Below are 21,430 nucleotides of genomic sequence, written 5' to 3' on the forward strand. Positions count from 1 at the left end.
AACATGGCTTGGGTCAGGTGCACCTTAGTTCTCTAGCTGATGCAGCAGATTTGCCTAATGCAATACGTCGTTTGATTTCTTGACTGCTGCTTCCGTAAGTGTTGATAGTTGATCCAAGAAGAATGAAGTCCTTGACAACTTCAATCTTTTCTCCATTCATAAGAATGTTGTTTATTGGTTCAGTGGTGAGGATGTTTATTTAAAATACCCGTGGCATAGCTTTCAGAATCACAACAACTCACAAACCACTACAGTACGACAAACTGACAGATCAGTGATGGGAAATCATATATAGGATCACTATAAGTCAGAATTCACTCTATGACAGTGCACTTGTTCTTTTTTTTTTAGTTTAATGATGATAGGCATATTTTCATGTGCTTGCTGTAAATTTGTATGTCTTCTTTTATGAAATGTCCATTAAAATACTTTCCTCATCTTTTTACTGAGTTGTTTTCTAGTTATCGAATTGCAAGAATTTTTTTATATATTCTGGATACCATTCTTTTAATGAATATTCTGTTGTTGTTGTTAAGTGCTGTCGAGTTGGTTCCGACCCATAGCGACCCTGTACAGGGTTTCCGAGGCTGTAAATCTTTATGGGAGCAGAAAGCCTCATCTTTCGCCCATGAAGCGGCTGGTAGCTTCGAACTGCTGACCTTAAGCTTCGTAGCCCAATTCGTAACCACTACACTACGTGACAAAAATGTTCTGTTAGTGTCTGAAATGTCATTTAGTTTCCTTAACTGAGCTTTGGAGAAGCAACAATTGATGGATTGTATTTTACCAACTGTTTTCTCTTGTAGTTTTTGTTCTCTGACGTGTCTTGTTTAAGAAATAGTTACCTAAGCTAATGTCACAAAGATTTTATCCTACATGTTTTTTCTAAATTCTTCATAGTTTTAACTCATAATTTCAGGTCTATGATCTGTCTTAAGTTAACTTTTGCACATAATGTTAGGGAAGAATTGAATTTCCTTTTTTCCATAACGAGTTCTGATTGTTCCAGCTTCGTTTCTTGTTCATTACCTTTTATTGAAAATCAATTGACCACATCTGAATCTGTTACAAAATTGTATCTTTTAGACTATTATCCCACCTGGTTATGATGTATTGAGGTTTTTGTGTTTTTTTTTGTATTGAGGTTTTAACATGTTATTGGATTCATTTTGCTAATATTTTGTTAAGGAATTTTGATTTCATGGGGAATGGTGATTTGTTATTATTTTTTTTTCTTATAATATCTTTGGCTTTTGAATCAGGATAATACTGACTAATATTATGAATAAAATATTATTTTTATTAGAATAAATTTTATTCAAATGAAATAAAATAAGTTGTAAAGTGGTTCCTCCTCTTTTATGTTATTTTGTCACCTTATTGAGATAGAATTTACATACTCTAACTTCACCCATCTAGTTAATACCACTGTTATTCAAATATTATTCAAATATAAAGCCAGTAATAATGAAATTGAAGAATTCTACCAACTTTTTCGGTATGAAATTGATCAAACATGCAATCAAGAAGCATTGATAATTACAATGCAAAGGTTGGAATCAAGAGAAAAGATTAGTAGTTGAAAATATAGCCTGGTAATAGAAACTACGTTGGAGAACGCATGATAGAATTTTGAAAGGCCAACAATTTATTCATTGCAAATAACTTTTATAAAAACGACATAAAAGACAACTATACAAATGGACCTTATCTGATGGAATCCACAGAAATAAAATTGACTTTATCTGTGGGAAGAGATCGTGAAAAATCTCCATATCATCAATCAAAACAAGGCCAGCGGCAGACTGTGAAGCAGACCATCATTTGCTCACATGCAAGTTCAAACTGAACCTGAAGAAAATTAAAACAAATCTACAAAAGCCAAAATATGACCTTGAACATATATCACTTGAATTTAGAGATCATCTCAAGAACAGATTTGATGCATTAGTCACTACTGACTGAAGACGAGAAGAGTTGTGGTTTGATATAAAGAAAATTATTCAGGGAAAAATCAAAAGATCATTAAGAAAACAAGAAAGAAGGAAAAGACCAAAATGGATGTCAGAGGAATTTCTGAAATTAGCTCTCCAGTGTAGCGATGCTAAAGCAAATGGAAAAAAATTAAGAGATTAAAGAGCTGAACAGAAAATTTCAAAGGGCAGTTCGAAAAGACAAAGCCAAGTATTATAAAGAAATGTGCAAATACCTTCAGTTAGAAAACTGAAAGGGAAGAACATGTTCAGCATTTCTCAGGCTAAAAGAACTGAAGCAAAAATTCAAGTGTTCAACTTGCAATATTGAAGGATTCTATGGGGAAAATGTTGAATGATGAAGAAAACATCAAAAGAAGATAAAAGGAATACTGTACCCAAAAGAAATGGTTGATGTTCAACCATTGAGGTGGCATATATCAAGAGTCAGTGGCATTGAAGGAAGAAGTCCAAGGTGTACTGAAGGCATTGACAAAGAACAAGGCTTCAGGAATTGATGGAATACAAAGTGAAATAGTTCAACAAATTGATGCAGCACTGGATGACCTCACTCATGGATCCACTATCAACACTCATGGAAGCAGCATTCAAGAAGACAAACAGCACATTGCATTATCAAATCTGCTGCAAAAGATCTCTTTGAAGTGTTTAAGAGCAAAGATGTCAGTTTGATGACTAAGGTGCACCTGACCCAAACCCCAAGGTATTTTCAATACTCTCATATGCTTGTTAAAGTTAGACAATGAAAAAGGAAGATTGTAGAAGAATTGATGCATTTGAGTTATAACATTGGAGAAGAATATTAAAAGTACCATGGACTGCCAAAAGAACAAACAAATCTGTGTTGGAAGATGTACAGACAGACTAGTCCTTGGAATTCAGGATGGGGAGACTTTGTCTCTCATACTTTGGACATATTATCAGGATGGACTAGTCCCTGGAGAAGGATTTTATGCTTGATAAAGTGAAGGGTCAGAAAAAAGAAGATCCCAAACAAGATATATTGGTACAGTGGCAGCAGCAATGGACTCAAGCATAACAATGATTTTGAGGATGGCACAGGACTAAGCAATGTTTTGTTCTGTTGTGCATAAATAAGGTCGCTGTGAGTTGGAACTTACACAATGGCACTTGACAACAACAAATTCATCCATACATAGTATACAATTCAATGTTTTTGTTTTATTTCCATATAGTTAGTTGTACAACCTAATTTTAGAACATTTTTATATTCCCAAAAAGAAGCTCTAAACTCCCTTCCTCTTGTGTCCCCCCCCCCCATGCCATGACCCCCTCCTTGCCCTCCCCACCAGTTCCACTCCTGTGGCCTTGGCTGTCACTGACCTACATTCTGCTCCTATAGACTTATCTATTCTAGAAATTTCATGTGAATAACCAAACTAAGTAAGCTGTTTTAATAAAGGGACGGTAAGCAATGATGTTATGATGATTGTTGTCTGTTAAAAAGATGCTTATAAACCTCAAGAAGATCAGATAAATGGATAGCAGTCCAGAGACATTTACTTGTCTTTTCTGTCCTGATCTCACTTACCAACAAATTGCTTGTTGTATGATCTGAGTTATTATAGTAATGAAGGTGAAAGGAAACGGTGTGGTGTTGAGGTGGCAATAATCTACAGGAATTTATGTCAAAAATGCCAAATACTCATCAAGAATAAAATGCCTGAATAAACTGTAGTATTCTTATGTAATGGAATGCTACACAGCATCAAGAGTAACAAATTACAACTATATGACACAGCAAAGATAGATCACACACACACAGAGTCAATACTGTAGGATGCAATTTATATGAATTCTAAAGTGGTGGTGGTTGTTGGTGGTTATGTGCCATTGAGTCGGTTCTAACTCATAGCAACCGTGCATAGAGTTTCCGAGGCTGTAAATCTTTATGGGAGCAGAAAGCCTCATCTTTATCCAGCGGAATAGCTGGTAGTTTCAAACTGCTGACCTTGAGGCTAGCAGCCTGACTTGTAACCACCACACTACTAGAGCTCCTTAAAGTTCTAAAGTAGACAAAACTAATTTATGTTTTGGATCATAGTCAGCACAGTGGTTATGGAAGGAAGCATTCGGGCACTTTATGATGTACAAGCAATCTGTTTCTTGATCTAGGTGCTGGTTATAAGAGTGTGTTTAGTTTTTGGAAATCAATAAAGTTAAATATTTATAATTAGGCTCTCTCTTCGTTTTTGTAATTCAAAACATATGTATTATCAGCCCAGTTTTCCGTCCCACCCAATAGCCCCATTTTTTGGCCAAGAAACTTTGTAGTACTCTTCCACTCTGCCTTTGGATCCATCATGTGATTTTGGTTAGGCAAGAAAAGAAGGCTGTTAGTGCTAGTTCTTGGACAGAGTCTCTAAAGGCTTTGTGTGTTGCTGCTTTTACTCTTGTGCTTCTGTTACTGCTATTAGGTATGCTGGGCTAGTTTGTTCATCTGAACATAAGAACCATGTAGATTTAGCTAGGGTTCCTGAAGGGTAGCTACTTATTGATTATGGTCCTTGTAGCCATATTCCTTTATTCTGGGATGGATTGTAAATTCTAGCCTCTTTGTCTGTGACTATGGGTCCATTTTAAAGTGAGTTATTAATGAGGCAGGATGAAGCTGCTCCTTGGAAACCCTACACAGGGTCACTATGAGTCAGTACTGACTCGATGGCACCTAACAACAAACAGCAACAACAATGTTACCAGAGTAGAGAGCTCTTAAACCTAATCCCTTCTGTGGTGGTTGGTGGTTATATGCCGTGGAGTCGGTTATGACTCATAATGGCCCTGAGTAGGGTTTCCAAGGCCGAAATCTTCATGGAAGGCAGAAAGCCTCATCTTTTTTCCCCCCCACGAAACAGTAGTTTGAACTGCTGACCTTGAGGTTAGCAGCCCAACTGATGACCACTATGTTACCAGAGTTCCTAATCGCTTCTGAGTGGTGTCTTATAAAAAGAGTCACAGATATCCACTGGGGAAAACAGGTGCCATATGAAGATACATGACAAACAGTGAAGGAATGTCTAGAAATGCCCAGGGCTATCAAAACAGAAAGAGACAAGGATCTTCCCCTCGGAGAGATAACCTAGCATGACTTAGCCCTGAACTCTGGTAAGAAAACAAATTGCTGTTCTATTTTTAAAAGCCTCTCTCATTAGGGTGTTTTCATTCCTGCAGCAGTGGGAAACCAAAGCAAGGACCCAAAGTGGGCACATTTAGGAGGAAGGAGATGAGGGACAGGAGAAATTTCACTAAAAATAAAGTTATTCCCTTAGCTGGGTTTGAAGTATCCCACTGCTCTGATTTTTCTCTTGATGTTGGATAGTGTCCTGTGACCTATAGTTTCTTAAGAGTCTATAAGCATACTTCTCAAGGGACTTCTGACTGTTGAGCCAGTAGTTAATAACCAGGAACACAGAATGGTTTGGGTATGAGTGGAGTAGAGGTGAAGAAAACTGGGTTTCATTTTAGGTAGGGCTGAATTTGAGGTTTCAGAAGGGCATCCAAGAGGACATGTGCAGCAGGGAGAAAAATGCAGTTCTGAAGCTCAGATCTTTGCTGGAGATCCAAATTTGAGCATCCTCTATAAACAACTGGTAACTGAAGACGTTGGGACTGGATTTCCAAGTCCCTCAAAAACTCACTGCCTTCAAGTTGATTGACTCATAGTGCCTCTGTATGACAGAGTAGAACGGACTCATAGGATTTCCTAGGCTGTAAATCTTTATGGAAGTAAACTGCCACATCTTTCTGCCTGAGCGTATCTGGTGGATTTAAACCACTGCACCACCCATGCACTTTATTGCAAGGTAAGGTCAGTGCATCATGAAGCAACTCTGACACCTTGTGATTCTGTTGAAAAAATACATCAATCTGTATGGGTGATTACTATGTGGTGATTAATTAAAAACCAAAACATGACTATTTAATTTTTAAAACAGGGAGATGCTAGAGATGATAAATACCTCTTGATCAGCAAACAAAGAGTATCCGGTATCACTAAAGCATCACAATATATACTATATGTGTTTCAGAAGTCCAGAAATGTCTCTAAACTGGAGTGGATGGTGGAGTCAGACGTTCATTAAACAGTCTTAAGACATGGCAAGAGTGGATGAGAACATACTGGGTGGGATTCTTGAGAGGCAGTGACTTGGAATTAATGGGAAAGCATGATGAAAGTACCAAAAGAAAGGAGAGGAGAGAGATCTGTGAGCCTGAGAAGAAAATTAAGAGGAATTAAGTTATAACAGATGGTAGGGCAATAAGAGAATGTGCAATAGTGAAGGAAACTGCAGATGGGTAGGAGAGGTCAACCTAGAAGGAAGAAGTCAAGTCAAAGAAAGAAGGTGCATGAGACCTAGGATAGCGACCGGCTGCAAGGGGTTCCAGATGATGAATCAGATAGGAAAAGATATCGGTAAGAATGGAAATGGAAGGTAGGAAGGAAGAAAAAGAACTTCATCTTTTTCAAGAGCTGGTGAGAAGTTCAGAGAACAAGATGTCTCCAGCTGAACCGTGGTTATGATGTGGACTCATCCACTTGAGGAAGGGGCTTTCCCATGGAAGAACCTTAGGTTTTAGCTTCAGTCTGGGGAAGTTCCGGGATTCCCAGGAGTAGAAGAGTTTAGAACAACCGAAAGGATTACTGCAGGTGGACTCAATCGGTGTGCTTCTGCCACCACGCAGCCCACAAGTTTATTGACCCAGGTCGGAGGCTAAGAGAAACCGTGAAGGGGAATTATAGCCCGGGGAGAGGCTAGGGGGTGTGGTAGGCAAAACTAGTTCTGATACTAAGAATAGCGAAGGAATTCAGCGATCCACTTCAAAGGGGTTGGAGGACTCTGGATGCGCACAGATGGTGGAAAGAAAGATTCAGAGTTGGTGGGAGAGCTGGCAGGGAGCAGTGTCTGATTGTCTGATTACCCAATAAACACGGTAATAATGGATTTCTTTATACTAAAATATTAATCTGTAATGGACAATTTCACGTTTTTGACCACATCAAAGATTCTACTCCGAGATAAGGCAGGCACTTACCCCTCTCCCAAACTCACAGCACCTTCCTACAGAATCAAATCCTCTTTTTATATTTAGAATCCCTGACAGGGGCGGAGTCCCCAACCAGCAAGGCTTAAACGGGTTTACTTACTAATCTGTAGTAAACAGTTTCACATGACACCCATGTTAATTAACCACGTTTACCTCTCTAATTGGTAATGCGCCCTTGGCAGGGAGTGGTGAGGCAAGTAGAGAATGGGAGGATTTTCTGCCCATATTTTTTAGTTCCATAAATTTCACCACCAAAGGCTGATGGGCAACGAACAAGTCATGGGGTGCATCCTAAAGGGGAGAATTGTTGGAAGGCGGGACACAAGGTGGCAGGGGTATGGGCCAGTTGAAAACACTCGGGCCCAGGGCTCGCTTTGTGTACTTGGCAGTCTTCATCTACCTTTACGTCCTGGCCACGCCGAGGTGGGAGGCTGGATGGAAGGGCGGGAGCCAACGCCGAAGGGGCGGACACGGGGTGGTGTCTTGCGTTCTATAAAGGGGCCATAGGGGCCATGATTTCTTTAGCGCAGGGGGCGGCCACCGGCGGGAAGCGCAGCGCGATGTCTGTTGAGTGCCATCAGAGCTTGGTGCTGGCAGGCAGTGCCTATTTGGCCGCCCTGGGGGCACTGGTCCTGTACTTCAGGAAGCCAGCGGGTTATGGGAAGCATTTGGAGAATCGGATGCCGGTGGGTATCTGCCTGCCAGCCCGCGCTGCCTGGTTCCTGCAGGAGCTGCCCTCCTTCGTGGTGCCCGCGGGAATCCTCGCCCTGCAGTCCTACTCTCTCTTCCGCACTCCTGAGCTTGTGCTCCTGGGCCTCTTCTGCGCACATTACTTCCACAGGTAGAGCCTTCCTCTGTGGGCGCTGAGAGAGCGGCACCGCTGGCTCCAGATACTGACGACCAGGAGTGCGGCGCGCACTCGGGGAGTGTGGAGGGTGCAGCGTCCGCGACTGCGAAGAACGAGCTGTTGGGGATAACTGTGAGCATCTGGCGGGAGCCGGGGTGGCTGCCGGACGCTGGCAAGTCGGGTAGCAGTCACGGGCGGATGCCACCTTCACTCTTATCGACCCGCGCGCCTCTCAGGCATGCTCCAAATCTTGTGCTTCCTGGAGAAGAAGGCAAGCGGGAGCCGGAGGCGAGCTGTAAAATGTAAAACTCAGGTTACCTAGGGCTATTGGCCAGGATTATCTCCTCTCCAGCTCTGCGTGATCACCTGTGTAGTGTTTCGCTTCTCGGTTTTCTTTTTCTTCCTTCGCCTTTCCTTGAAGGGTGGATGAGAACGAGCTGATTTCGGGATCTTGGGAGAGTCTGAGTGTTGTCAACTCCTGTAGGAAACGCGGCTCAGATAGAGGGACTGATCAATTTAGTTCTTGGGGACCTAAGGAGGGAGTTGGCAGAGCCCAGGTCACGATTTCAATTGAGGTAAAAGAATGTGATATGAGTCCTCCTTTCTTCCCAACCAAAAGCTTCCTTTCTCAGAGCTCATTCAAACGCACCTGGAGACCAGTAATTCACCTACCTTTCCAGTTTCCCAGGATTTGAATTGTGAGAGAATCAGTTAACTTAGCACTCAGTTTTTAATTCCACATTGTTGTTAAGTGCCATCAAGTCGGTTCGGACCCATAGCGTACAGGGTTTCAGAGGCTATAAATCTTTACAGGAGCGGAAAGCCTCATCTTTCTCCAGCGGAACAGCTGTTAGTTTCGAACTGCTGACCTTGCGGTTCGCAGCCCGATTCGTAATCACTACGCTACCAGAGCTCCTTGCGACCCTATATAGTGTTTCCAAAACTGGTTTGAACCACAAGGTCAGCATTTCAAGCTTATCAGCTGCTCCTCGGAAACCCTATACAGGGCTGCTATGGGTCGGAACCGACTCGACGGCACTTAACAACAACAACAACAAGGAGTGGCTGGTGAGCTCGAACCGCTGACATTGCAGTTCACACTGACTTTGCAGCCTAGCCCATTAACCCAGAGCACCACACCAGGACTCCAGTTCCACAGTAAAACTCTCAAATTCAGAATTGTGCTTTTTTGGTCTGGGAAACGCAGACAAGAAGGGAAGCATTCCCAGACCAGAAGGCAAGCAAGGGATATCAGGATTTGGAGAATGACTGCAAAAATCCCGGTGAAGATTCACAGGGAGAAAGAGAATGTGAAAACAGTTTATTAATTACCTATCATACTCAATCATTTGCATATATTGCCTCATTTTAGTTGCTACTTTAACCTTGTTAGATATGTATATATCATCTGCACTTTACAGGTAAAGAAACTGAGGTTGAGTAAGGCTATTTGACTGAATGAAGAGGATACAGCTAGTCAGTGCCTTGCAAGACTCAAATGCAAAGCTGTGAAACACTGGGGGTGAAGTCCTTTTCACTATATTAAGTAGGCAGATTCTCCATACAGGGAGAGAATAGTTTCATTTCAGAAGAGGGAGGGTATCCGAGACACAAATTTCAATGTGTCCTTCCCTAATCAAGGAACCCTGCTAGTGCAGCAGCTCTGCAGAGGAGAGATGAGGCAGTCTATTTCCCTCAAGATCTACAGCCTTGGAAAAGCTGTGGGGCAGTTTTACTCTGTGAGTCCAACTCCAGACAGTGGTTTCCAGAATCTCTTTTTTAAATCATCTAGATCACCTGTACTGGTCAAGATTTAATTAATATTCATTTGTAACTGAATTCTCATTCTTTGTAAAAGGCAAATATTGGCAAACAATAGGAACTAAAATTTCAGAAGTGGGTGTCTTTTCAACAGATATTTGTTAAAAAAAAAAAAAAAAGCAAAACTATTTTGGACAGATAACTTGTAGGGCTAATTATCAGCCAGATTTAGAGGGTGCGAGGAGTGACTGGTTGGTTTAAACCATGGACTGCTTTAAACCATGCACTGGTTAGACATTAGTGCTTCCCTCACCAATCAATTTTTCTGTCAAATGCCTGTTTCAACAACAGTGAAATAAAAAGCTGGTCTCCTCCACTACTCGTTCTTAATAAGAAGTCCATAGGTAAGCAGTTCATGGTTTAAACTAACCAGCCACTCCTTGGAACTTAATCACAACAAACCACATTAAACAGTAATTTTTATTTTCAAATGAACTACCTATCTGTTAGTATTTGCTGTCATTGTTTATTACCCTGTATTCAGTTTTGACTCATAGTAACCCTCTATATCATATTTTTATGAGGTCATTTTATCTTAAAGTAATGATTTGTGTTTTTTGACAATCTTATTACTACAACTTAAATTCATATTTTACAACCAAAGGCACTTTGCACAAAAACTTATGACAAGTACATTCAGAAATTACCTAAAAAATGAATTCCTACATACTGTCCATCTTCAGGATATTGGGATTGATTCTACCTGAGGGAAATTTGCCCACTGAAAGCACAATTCTGATTGACTTTTTTCTGAGGCATCAGGATATGATGTTTGCCTACCTCTCTCCTTGTTTACTTTCTTACTTTGAGGTCACTGGAATAGTGGATATGATAACATTACCAGATATTTACTAGGTATTAGGCACTGCACTGAATTAGCCACTAATTCTCATACCAACCCATTTCAATAGGTATTTTACAGATGGGGATAATGGAGCAAGGAAAGATGAAATAACTTGCCCAAGTTTAGACAGTTCTTACACTGAGGAGTCATCCAGAGCTCCGGTTCTTGGCTATGATGATTTACTCCATTACACTTAATTCTTACTATCTCTTCCTTGCCTTTTTTCTTCTCTTTCTTCTTCAGATGTCAAGATTTATTGGGAGGAAAAGATTTGGCCAGAGGAGACAAGGAGGACCCTTAAGCAACACTAACCCTTGTCTCTCCAAACAGAGGCTTTGCTGGAGTTTGAAAGGTTTTAGATGGGAAAAGCCATCATATTTATTTATCAGAATAGGTGGGGCTCTCTGAGAAGTGGCCCATTTAGGAGGGACCATGCTGATTTGGTTCATGTGCAGCATTTCTTCTTGATGGATTAATTGCAAAGATCTCTGGTAGGGGCAGACAAAACTTACTATGGGATGTTGAGCATGCATGGTTCTTTGGGACCCTGGTTCAAACCCTTCCCAGGGATTGGTGTTTTCCTTTGCTCCAGCCGAAGGCAGCACTGTAAAGTTAGGCTTGGGGTACTGGGTACACCAGTCTGGCCTGTAAAGCATCTTACAAGGAAGTAAAGTATAGAATTATTATGGGTGGTTTTTCTTACTGGCATGGTCCAGGATGTGGCTGCTCAGCTGTCTGTTGTGAGCACATCCTACACATCTTCACAATTGTTCAAGCAAGCAGGCCTCAACATTCCCAAGATTTTAGTCACAGATTTCAGCCCGTAAGTGATTCATGTTCAACCCTGATTTCTGGATCTCTTTCTCTCTCTGCCTCACTTCCTCTCCCTGCCTCACTTCCCTCTTGAGAAGTTTCATGCTCATACTTCTTTATGGAAGCATGCATATGGAACCCTACCTGACAGAGTAGAAATCTCTCACTGACTGCTCTAATGCTTTGTACACTACTAGGGCCTGGATAGACTGGAAACCCTGCATGACTGTAAGTTTAGTTTGAAATTGCTGCAGTTTTGAGGACCTGTGCTTAACTAGTATATTGAGTATGCATTGGTCAAAGATTAATGGCAATAAAACAGCCACTAAAGGTCTCAAAATGGCAGCAATTATGTAATAGATAGTTGATTCGGTTCTGTATACTCTGGCTTATCTGGGACTGGCTCACCACTTTTGTTGTAGGATGTGTAGGGCTGTAGTCTTTACTTTACTTGAAGTGGAGGGCATACACTGTACTCTAGTCTGCCAACAAATAATCTAATATTAATCTGTGGTCCACAATCATGTTGACTAGGGAATAAGATGAGAAGGGACTTGGTCCTCTTAAAGCTGTGTGCTAGTCGGAACCTATACCCAGCAGGGACAAAATAATTGCTTTCTAATAGGGGGAATGGGTTTGGAATAGCAGAGGAAGAGACTGCCAAGAATTGTCCCTTCCATGATCAGCCCTAAAATAAGCATTTTTCTTAAATCAGAAACCTGGGTCTTACTAAGGCTCACTGGTGTGTCGATGCTAAGATTTTGGTGTTCTCTTGCTCCCTGGGAAAGACAATAATTTATTTTGAATTCAGGAGTCTTCCTTTTAGCTAGTATATGTGGAGCAGCTGTAACCGGTTACTCTCATCTCTATGTAGTGAACAGGTTTCAGCAGGGTGAAATGTACAGAGTGTACATTTTGCTGTACAGTTGCCTCAAACTTAGCTATTAAGTCTCTTCCCAGTAAGGGGATTGAACATTCAGGAACATTTATCTTCTTTGCCCTTTAAAAACCATATCTAGATTTCAAAATTTTTTTTTTGTTATAAACATAATTCATGCTTCTAAATAAATAATAAAATACAAAAGTAGAAAAACATTAATTTCAATACATAAGTATATTAACAATGTCTTGGAAGATTTCAGCAAGTCTTAATTTTCTTAGTAGATTTTTTATGCATGTTTATTATATTGAATCTATAGTTTTTATTCTGCTTGTTGTTAGCTACTCTGTTCATGGTAACTCCATGCAGAACAGAACAAAACTACTTCCTGGTTCTGCATCATCTCATGAGCAGTTCAGATTGGACCATTGTGATCTATAGAGTTTTCATTAGCTGACTTTTCAGAAATAGATTTTCCAGGCCTTTCTTACTAGACTATTTTAGTGTGAAAGCTCTCCTGAAATGTGTTCAGCATCTTAGCAACACAAAGTACACAAATGTGACTGAGTATGAGGAGCATTTTTTGGGAATCCAACCCTGTTATCCTACATGGAATTATATAACACTGTTGTTAAGTGCCACTGAGTCGGTTCCAACACATAGTGACGCTGTATGGGGTTTCCAACTAGTGCTGAGCTTGCAGCTCAAACTGATCTTGAGGTCCGTGTGCTTATCCTATGGCTTTATACCAAGACTCCTATATATCATTATAAGTATTTTTCCACTATATCGTAGAATTTTTCTATATGTATATATTACTTTAATAGCTGCTTGTTATTTCATCTTATGTAAAAACAATAATTTGCTTGCCTATTAATTTATAGTTGGAACTTTCATTTGCTTTACCCTGTTCCTCCACCCCTTGTTTCTGGTTAACGAAAACCATGTTGCGTTGTATATTTTTGCACCTAAATTCTCTTTGGTTGTTAGGAGTATTTTCTTAGTCAAGATTCCTGGAAGTGGGTCAAAGGCTATGAACATTTTTTTAGGGTCTTAATACAGATCTGCTTTGAGGTCCTAGGAGTCATTTGACATCATCTGACATCAAACTGTGTCCTGTACTTTGCTGTGACCCAGAGAATAAGATGGAGGAACAAAACCTCAGGAGATATGTGACTCAATTTGGCTCACATCCTTTTGCAAATGCTCCTTGGGAACTGTTTAAAATAGTAATATATCCCATTGTTGTTGTTGTTAAGTGCCATTGGGTCTGTTCTGACCCATAGTGAACCTGTGTAGGGTGTCCAAGGTGCAGCTGGTGGGCTTGAATCACTGACCTTGTGGTTGATACCAGCATTGCAGTCCATCGTGTTAACCTACAGCACCACGCCAGGAGTCCAATATATTCTATTGGATAGAAGTTAAAACTTATCATACTTTTCTCAACTAAAGGATGTCACAGTTTCAAAAGGGCAAGGACTTTTCACGTCTATATCCCTAATGCCTAGAAAATGTACTCACTAAAATTTGGTATATGCATGAGTGAATTCAACTTCTAACATCAATACAAGTAGTTAGAATTAATGGACCAACCAATGGTCTTATCTGCAACAGAAAGGGAATTCCACATGACTGGACAGTGTTTCATTCCATTGTATATGAGATATCCTTGAGTTTGGGACTGACTTCATGGCAACTGACAACATGAACAATAGAGAATTACTGAATTATTTTGTTGTTGTTGTTGTTAAGTGCCATCGAGTCGGTTCCGACCCATAGCGACCCTGTACAGGGTTTCCAAGGGTGTAAATCTTTACGGGAGTAGAAAGCCTCATCTTTCTCCCGTGGAGCGGCTGGTAGTTTCGAACCGCTGACCTTAAGGTTCGCAGCCCGATTCGTAACCACTACGCTACCAGAGCTCCATTTAGGAATCATTATTTCTGAAGTTCATGACTAAGTCAACATGGATAGTTTGCCTTCCTTCAGAATCTATTACTGTGGATGCTTGAATTGTTCAGTCATGTGAAAATGCTGTCTAAGCATGTTGCCTAATCCTACTGACAAAGTTGTTTGAAATCAGAGTTTTTTTCACCCCTTGACCTTAACCACAGCTCCAAAATGCTCCATTGGTCACACCCCTGATTAATCTTCAGCTTTTCACAAAGTCTTGGGGCTTGATACAATGATATCACACCACCTATGATTGTGGAAGCCAAAGTCTTTTTCAAGAGATGGATGCTATCATGACAATGAGATAAAAACCAGAAAGAAAGGTGTTTTCAAAAACCGGTGACTATGTGTGAAAAGTTGCTGAGCACATTCTATGAAATGCATTCAGAAAAAGTGTAATGCACACATTAGAGCTTTTTAAATTTTATTTTAGAACAGTCTTTCCTGGGTTTTAGATACTGAAATAGAAGATATTTTCCTAATCACCTGCAGGAAATGATAAGTCTCAATAGGGTGCTCTTTTGCTTATTGATCAGTTCATTCGCCCACAGCGCAGATCCCTCCACATACTTTAAATTTCAGGTCAGTCATCTTTTCCTCTTAGAAGTCTTCTCTGAGCACCTTCTCGTATAGAAAACCAGTGTGAGACCATTCCTTGAATTATCATAGCAGCTTGTGGCCTTCCATGATGTGCTTCACCCATTGGATCATAAAGATCTGTTCTAAGGAAACTCAGACCTCATTTTATAGAAGCAAAGCACTGAGATGTTGAGTCAGCTGGGGGCAAAGCTTGAATGAAACTTGAGTTATAGGTCCTTGCCGATGAAACTTGAGTGAAACAGGAATGATAGGCTCTTGACAATGCTTCTAGTATCACATAAGTGGTTCCAATGTCTTAAATATTTAAAAGTAATCAAACTTACTAAGGAAATTACTCTTTGACTGACAATCAGAATGATGATTAATATCAATATTGGAAACATCTAGACAAATCTCTCTTCTTATAGATTAGAAAGTGAGACGTAGACAAAATAAGAATTATTGTGGTCACTTTAATGGGGTAAGGGCATTCATGAGTCATAATTTTGAGCAGTGAAAAGTTCAGAAGAGTTAGGAAAGGTGGAGGAATGGAAACAAGAAGCACAGGGAGGAAGTAGGTAATTAATGTTACATTGAGGATATTTTAGTCAATGAGATGAAGAAAAATGTATATAAATTGCTGAGTATAAAATTGATGATCTGTTCTGTAAGACTGTACCCAATTAATAATAAAAAGTTAAAGAGAAAGAAAGAAATGAAGGAAGGAAATAAAATATCAGTCCCTATTAAAACAGAATATACCTAGATTAAAAATATATTAATTGAAGATAAAATAGGACCAGACTTACTGGTGTACTAGAGACTAGTGGAACCTCCTAAACTATGCCTCTTTGTTGTTGTTGTTGTTGTTAAGTGCCGTCGAGTCGGTTCCGACCCATAGCAACCCTGTACAGGGTTTCCGAGGGTGTAAATCTTTACGGGAGTAGAAAGCCTCATCTTTCTCCCGCGGAGCGGCTGGTAGTTTCGAACCGCTGACCTTAAGGTTCGCAGCCCGATTCGTAACCACTACACTACCAGAGCTCCTTAGGCACCTTCAAACCTGGAATGGAAACCACACCTGGTGATCACCTTTCAGCCAACAATGCACCTACAAAGTGAAAAATAATACCAGTGAGGTACATAATCAGCAAAAAATCAACCATTTGAGATCAAAAGGATAGCATTTGTCAAAAAGCAAAGTTCAAAAGGAAGGAAGAGGCAGGAAAGAAGGACAAATGGAAACAGGGAATCCAGGGAGGAAATGGGAAGAGTGCTGTTACATTAGGGAATTGTACCAATGTTATGAAACAATATGTGTATAAAGTGTTGAATGGAAAATTAATTAGCTCTATACATTTTCACCCAAACCTCATACCCATACACAATAAAAAAAATTAAAAACAATTACTTGAAGAACTTTTTAGAAAAGAGTCAGCAAATTCGTTCTGTACAAAAGAACAATTCAAGCCTCAACTTGCAATATTGAAGGAGTCTATGAGAAAAATATTGCATTATTCAGAAAGTAGCAAAAGAAGATGGAAGGTAAAGGACCTATATAGAGAAAACTAAAAAACGTTACAACAAGAAAGCAAAAGAGCCTTACAAAAATGGAAGATATACCATGCTATGTTTAGGAAGACTGAACATTGTAAAAATGTTGATACTGCCCAAAGCAATTTACACATATAATGCAATCCCAATCTAGATTCCAATGTCATTCTTCAAAGAGATGGAAAAAATAATTACAAACTTTATATGGAATGCAAGGAGACCCAGTATAAGCAAAGCACTGCTTAAGGAGAATAAGGTTGGAAACCTCTCACTCTCTGATTTCAAATTTTATTACACAGCTACAGTGGTCAAAACAGCTTGGTATTGGTACAATGAAAGATACATTAATCAATGGAACAGAATCAAGAATCCAGAAATTAACCCATCCACATACAGCCAACTGATTTTTGACAAAGTACCTAAATAGATCACAAGGGGAAGTGATAGTCTCTTCAGCAGATGGTGCTAGCAGAATTGGAAAGCGATATGCAAAAGATTGAAACAAGACCTTCACCTCATGCCTTATACAAAAACCAACTCAACATGGATTAAAGACCTAAATGTGAGTCCCAAGATTATGAAGGCCATCAAAGAAAAAATACGGACAAATGTGAGGGCTCTAATTCAGGGCATACACAGATTACGAAACATTTTGAAAACTACACAAACAAAAGTAGACAAAATAGACAATTGGGACATACTAAAAATTAAAAACATATGTATATCAAAAGACTTCCCCAAAAGAGTAAAAGGGAACCCACAGAATGGGCAAAAATCTTTTGCAATGACACATCAGAAAAAGAACTAGTTTCTAAAATATATAGGAAACTACAACACCTCTACAAGAAAAAGACAACCCAACTAAAAAATGGGCACAGGACATGAACAGACACTTTACTAAGAAGGAGATCCGGGCAGCCAACAAACATATTTAGAAATATTCATGATCACTAGCCATTAGAGAGATGCAAATCAAAACAACAATGAGATATCATCTCACACAAATAACAGCCAAGATCAAAAAAGGAGAGGACAATAAATGCTGACGGGGATGTGGAGAGACTGGGACACTCCTGCATTGCTGGTGGGACTGAAAAATGGTCCAACCTCTCTGGAAAGCAATATGGTATTTCCTCAGAAGATTGGAAATAGAAATTCCTTATATGGAGCAATTCTTCTACTTTGGTATTTACCCACAAGAAATACAAGCCATAACACAAGTAGATATATGCACATCAATGTTCATAGCAGCACTATTTACAATAGCAAAAAGATGAAGACAGCTTAAGTGCCCATCATTTGAAGAATGGATAAACAAACTGATATACACACACAATGGAATATTATGCTACGTTGAAGAAACAACAAGGAAGTGGTAAGCCACCACATAACATGGATGAACCTTGAGGACATTATGTTGAATGAAATTTTGTTGTTGTTGTTAGGTGCCATCAACTTGTTGGTGCCACATAGTTGTCTTCCAGATTTCTTGGCATAGATGAGTGAGTGCCTCCTATGCCGCCTCACTTTCTTGAAAGATTTCAATTTTTATTCCATCAATTCCTGGTGACTTGTTCTTTGCCAATTCCTTCAATGCACCTTGGACTTCCCCCATGAGTATCATTGGCTTTTGATCATATGGTACCTCTTGAAATGTTTGAACATTAACAATTTCCTTTTGGTACAGTGACTCTGTGTATCCCTTCCATCTCTTGATGCTTTCTGCATCATTCAATAATTTGCCCAGAGAATCTTTCAATAACAAAAAGTCAAGGCTTGAATTTTTTCTTCAGTTACCCCAGCTTAAGAAATGCTGAGCATGTTCTTCCTTTTTGGTTTTCTAATTCAAATCTTTGCACATTTTATTATAATACTTGGCTTTATCTTCTGAAGCTGATCTTTGAAATTTTCTGTTCAGCTCTTGGACCTCCTCATTTCTTCCATTTGCGTTAGCATCTCTATGATGGACAGCAAGTTTCAGTGTCTCTTCTGACACCCATTTTGACCTTTTCCTTCTTTTGTGTCTTCTTAATGACTTTTTGCTCTCTTCACATATGATATTCTTGATGTCATCCCACAACTCTTCTGGTCTTTGGTCTTTAGTGTGTAATGTATCAAATCTGATCTTCAGATGATCTCTAAATTCAGGTGGGATAAATTCAAGATCATATTTTGGCTCTCGTGGACTTGTTTTCATTTTCTTCAGTTTCAGTTTGAAGTTGCATATGAGTAATTAATGGTCTGTTTGCCCCTGACCTAGTTTTCACTGATAATATGGAGCTTTTCCATCTTCTCTTTCCACAGATGTAGTCAATTTGATTTCTATGTGCTCCATCTCGTGAGGTCCATGTGTATAGTCATCTGTTATGCTGTCTAAAGAAGGTATTTAAAATGAACAAATCATTGGTTTTGCAGAATTCTGTCATGCGTTCTCCAGCATTCATTTCTATCACCATGGCCATATTTTCCAACTACTGGGTCTTCTTCTTTGCTCCCAACCTTTGCATTTCAATCACCAGTAATGAGCAATACATCTTGATTGCATGTTTGATCGATTTTAGATTGAAGAAGTTGGTAGAATTCTTCTATTTCATCCTCACTGGCTTTAGTGAAGTGAAATTTGTCAGTCCCAAAAGAAGAAATACTGCATAGGACCACCATTGTAAAAGGCTAAGAAAAAGAACCCATACTAAAAGGGGGGGAAACATTCTTTGCTGTTTATTGGGATGTAGGGAGTGCAGTGTGGGAGGGAGGGGAAGGTGGAGCACAGGGTAGGGAATAGACACAGGATAATTTGGGTGCTAGGGAGGGGGTGAAAACACAAAAAAGGGTTGGGGAATGGAAGAAGAAGGCGGATGGGAGAACAATTAGGCAGGTGTGCATGGCCTAGGTGAGACAGAGGTAAATAATGATGTATGCACAACCTTGGAACAACAGGCCTCTGGGATACAGGGATTGAGACATGGTTTGAATGAGTAAAAGGGGGGAAATAATGCTAAGATGCTTGGCTGTCTTTTGAATCTTGGTTTTCCTGGCATACAATTATAAAATAGACACTTGAGCGGGAGAGACAGGAATAGCCAGAAATTTAACTAATGAAAGCTTGTAAATCCATTTTCTGCCTGTAAATGATTGTTGTTGTTACGTGCCATGCAGTTGGTTCCAACTCATAGCGACCCTGTACAGGCTTTCTGAAGCCGTAAATCTTTATGGGAGCAGAAAGCCTCCTCTTTCTCCCATGGAACTGGTAGTAGGTTCGAACTGATGACCCTGAGGTTAGCAGCCTGATTCATAACCACTATGCTACCAGAGCTCCTTGGAATACCTAAAATGGGGCTAGAACTTGTCCAGTGAAGGAGACTTCCTGTGGACTCTTTGCATTACCTAAAGCATAGGTGGAATCCTGAACCCCATCCAGAAACTTCTGAGGTGGGAAATCTCCACTTGAAAGGACATGCAGACTAGCCTGGACTGGCTAGAAGAACAGAAGGTATTTTTTGGGAAAGAATGACTGACAGGAAAATTACAAAACAATAATGGTAGTCCGGCTGAAGACTACAAGAACAAGCAAGTTACTCACACAGAAGCCATCAAGGCAAGTTTTTAGGTCCCCTGAGGGCAAACCCCCTTCCAAAACTAAGACTAAAGGGAATATATGAGCAAGTGTGTGGTGTAACTGGTGACCACATTGGTCATAGATAAGGGGAAGTGAGGGAAAAACAGGAATGAAGCTGTGTGCTAAGCCCTACCACATTCAATAGACTCCTGTGAACCCGGGTGGAGACCTGTTTGGCCAGTAAGACCTGGGGACTCCTGAGCCCAGAGACAGTGACATAGCCACAGAGGGCTAGAGTGGAGAGTGAAGCATCCAGCTGATAAGAAGTGAGAGGATTTGCTCAAGAAGACCCACACTTGCAGATAATACCCACTTGTCCTGGCTTCAGTGGCTGGATGATTAGAACTCGACTAGAAGAATAAAGAAGAGGAAAAAAAAGAGCAATCTGATACAATTTGATGAACTTGACCTACACCTATGGATGCAGTAGCTCAAAAGAGGGAGCAAATCTTTACAGTGAGGATCATTCCCTCCTCCTTGTTATACAGGGTAGACAGGGATGGGCAACTTGGACATTGGCTGTCCAAAGTGGGGGTGGGGGGGTGCTACAAAGGCACACAGTGACTGGCTTACAAGCTTTCAAACGAGAGCCTAGATTCAGAGGGCATGGAGGAAGGTAGAATCTTCACTGAGTAGTAACTAATCTGTCTGGACAGTGATGATGAAAGGAGATGGGGATAGGACTCTTGTACAATAGTGAATAATTGCTATCAGGACTGACTATGAGGGTTGGAAATGTAAGGGTAAACATTTTGTAGCAAAGGAGGGGAATGGTTGACTTTGCAGTCCAGGAGCAGAGGACCCTGGGACCATCAAGGGATAAGAGTGGAGTGCGAGACCCTATTCAGAGAAATAGTGATGCCAGAAATGGAGGCAGAGACAATGATGTGGAGAGATGGAGTGGTTGGGGACTCTAGACCCAGAGAAGGAGAGGGTCTGTGTGCCATTGACCTAGGGGCAGGCTTGCGGGGTATACCCTTTGGTTGTTTATGATACATGGAGGGGATTTTAATCATGGCAATGAAATGATATACAATAGGATGAATGTAAAACTTAAGTTCTCCCATATAAACTGTCACATAATTCACAATAAAAACGTAAAAAAAAAAAAAAAGATGAAGGAATACACACTCATTATACCAAAAAGAATTGGTTAATGCTCCACTATTTGAGGAGGTAGCAAATGATCAAAAATTGCTAGTATTGTTGGAAGAAGTCCATATTGCACTGAAGGTGCTGGTTGAAAACAAAGTTCCAGCAATTGATAGAATTGATAGAGCACTGGATGTGCTCACTTATATATGGAAAAAAACTACCTGGCTAACCTATTAGAAGAAATCTGTATTTTTGCCCCTTCCAAAGATAGCTGACCCAACGAAATTTGGAAATCACTGAGCAGTATCATTAATATCACATGCAAGTAAATTTTTGCTAAAGATTATTAAAAAATGGTTGCAACAGTACCTTG

The 21,430-nt window shown here is 40.1% G+C and overlaps 1 protein-coding gene across 1 annotated transcript in view; it reads left to right on the forward strand.

Annotated features, from left to right (window-relative positions):
- The first annotated feature begins 7,621 nt into the window (after positions 1 to 7,621).
- Positions 7,622 to 21,430, forward strand: part of SRD5A2 (steroid-5-alpha-reductase, alpha polypeptide 2 (3-oxo-5 alpha-steroid delta 4-dehydrogenase alpha 2)) — a 76,251-nt gene continuing 62,442 nt past the window's right edge. The window contains exon 1 of the mRNA XM_006835162.1: positions 7,622 to 7,902. Coding sequence (XP_006835225.1) covers positions 7,622 to 7,902 — 281 coding nt within the window. The remainder of the gene's footprint in view (positions 7,903 to 21,430) is intronic.

This window comes from Chrysochloris asiatica, unplaced genomic scaffold, assembly GCF_000296735.1.
Source record: "Chrysochloris asiatica unplaced genomic scaffold, ChrAsi1.0 scaffold00016, whole genome shotgun sequence".
NCBI classification, from domain to species: domain Eukaryota; kingdom Metazoa; phylum Chordata; class Mammalia; order Afrosoricida; family Chrysochloridae; genus Chrysochloris; species Chrysochloris asiatica.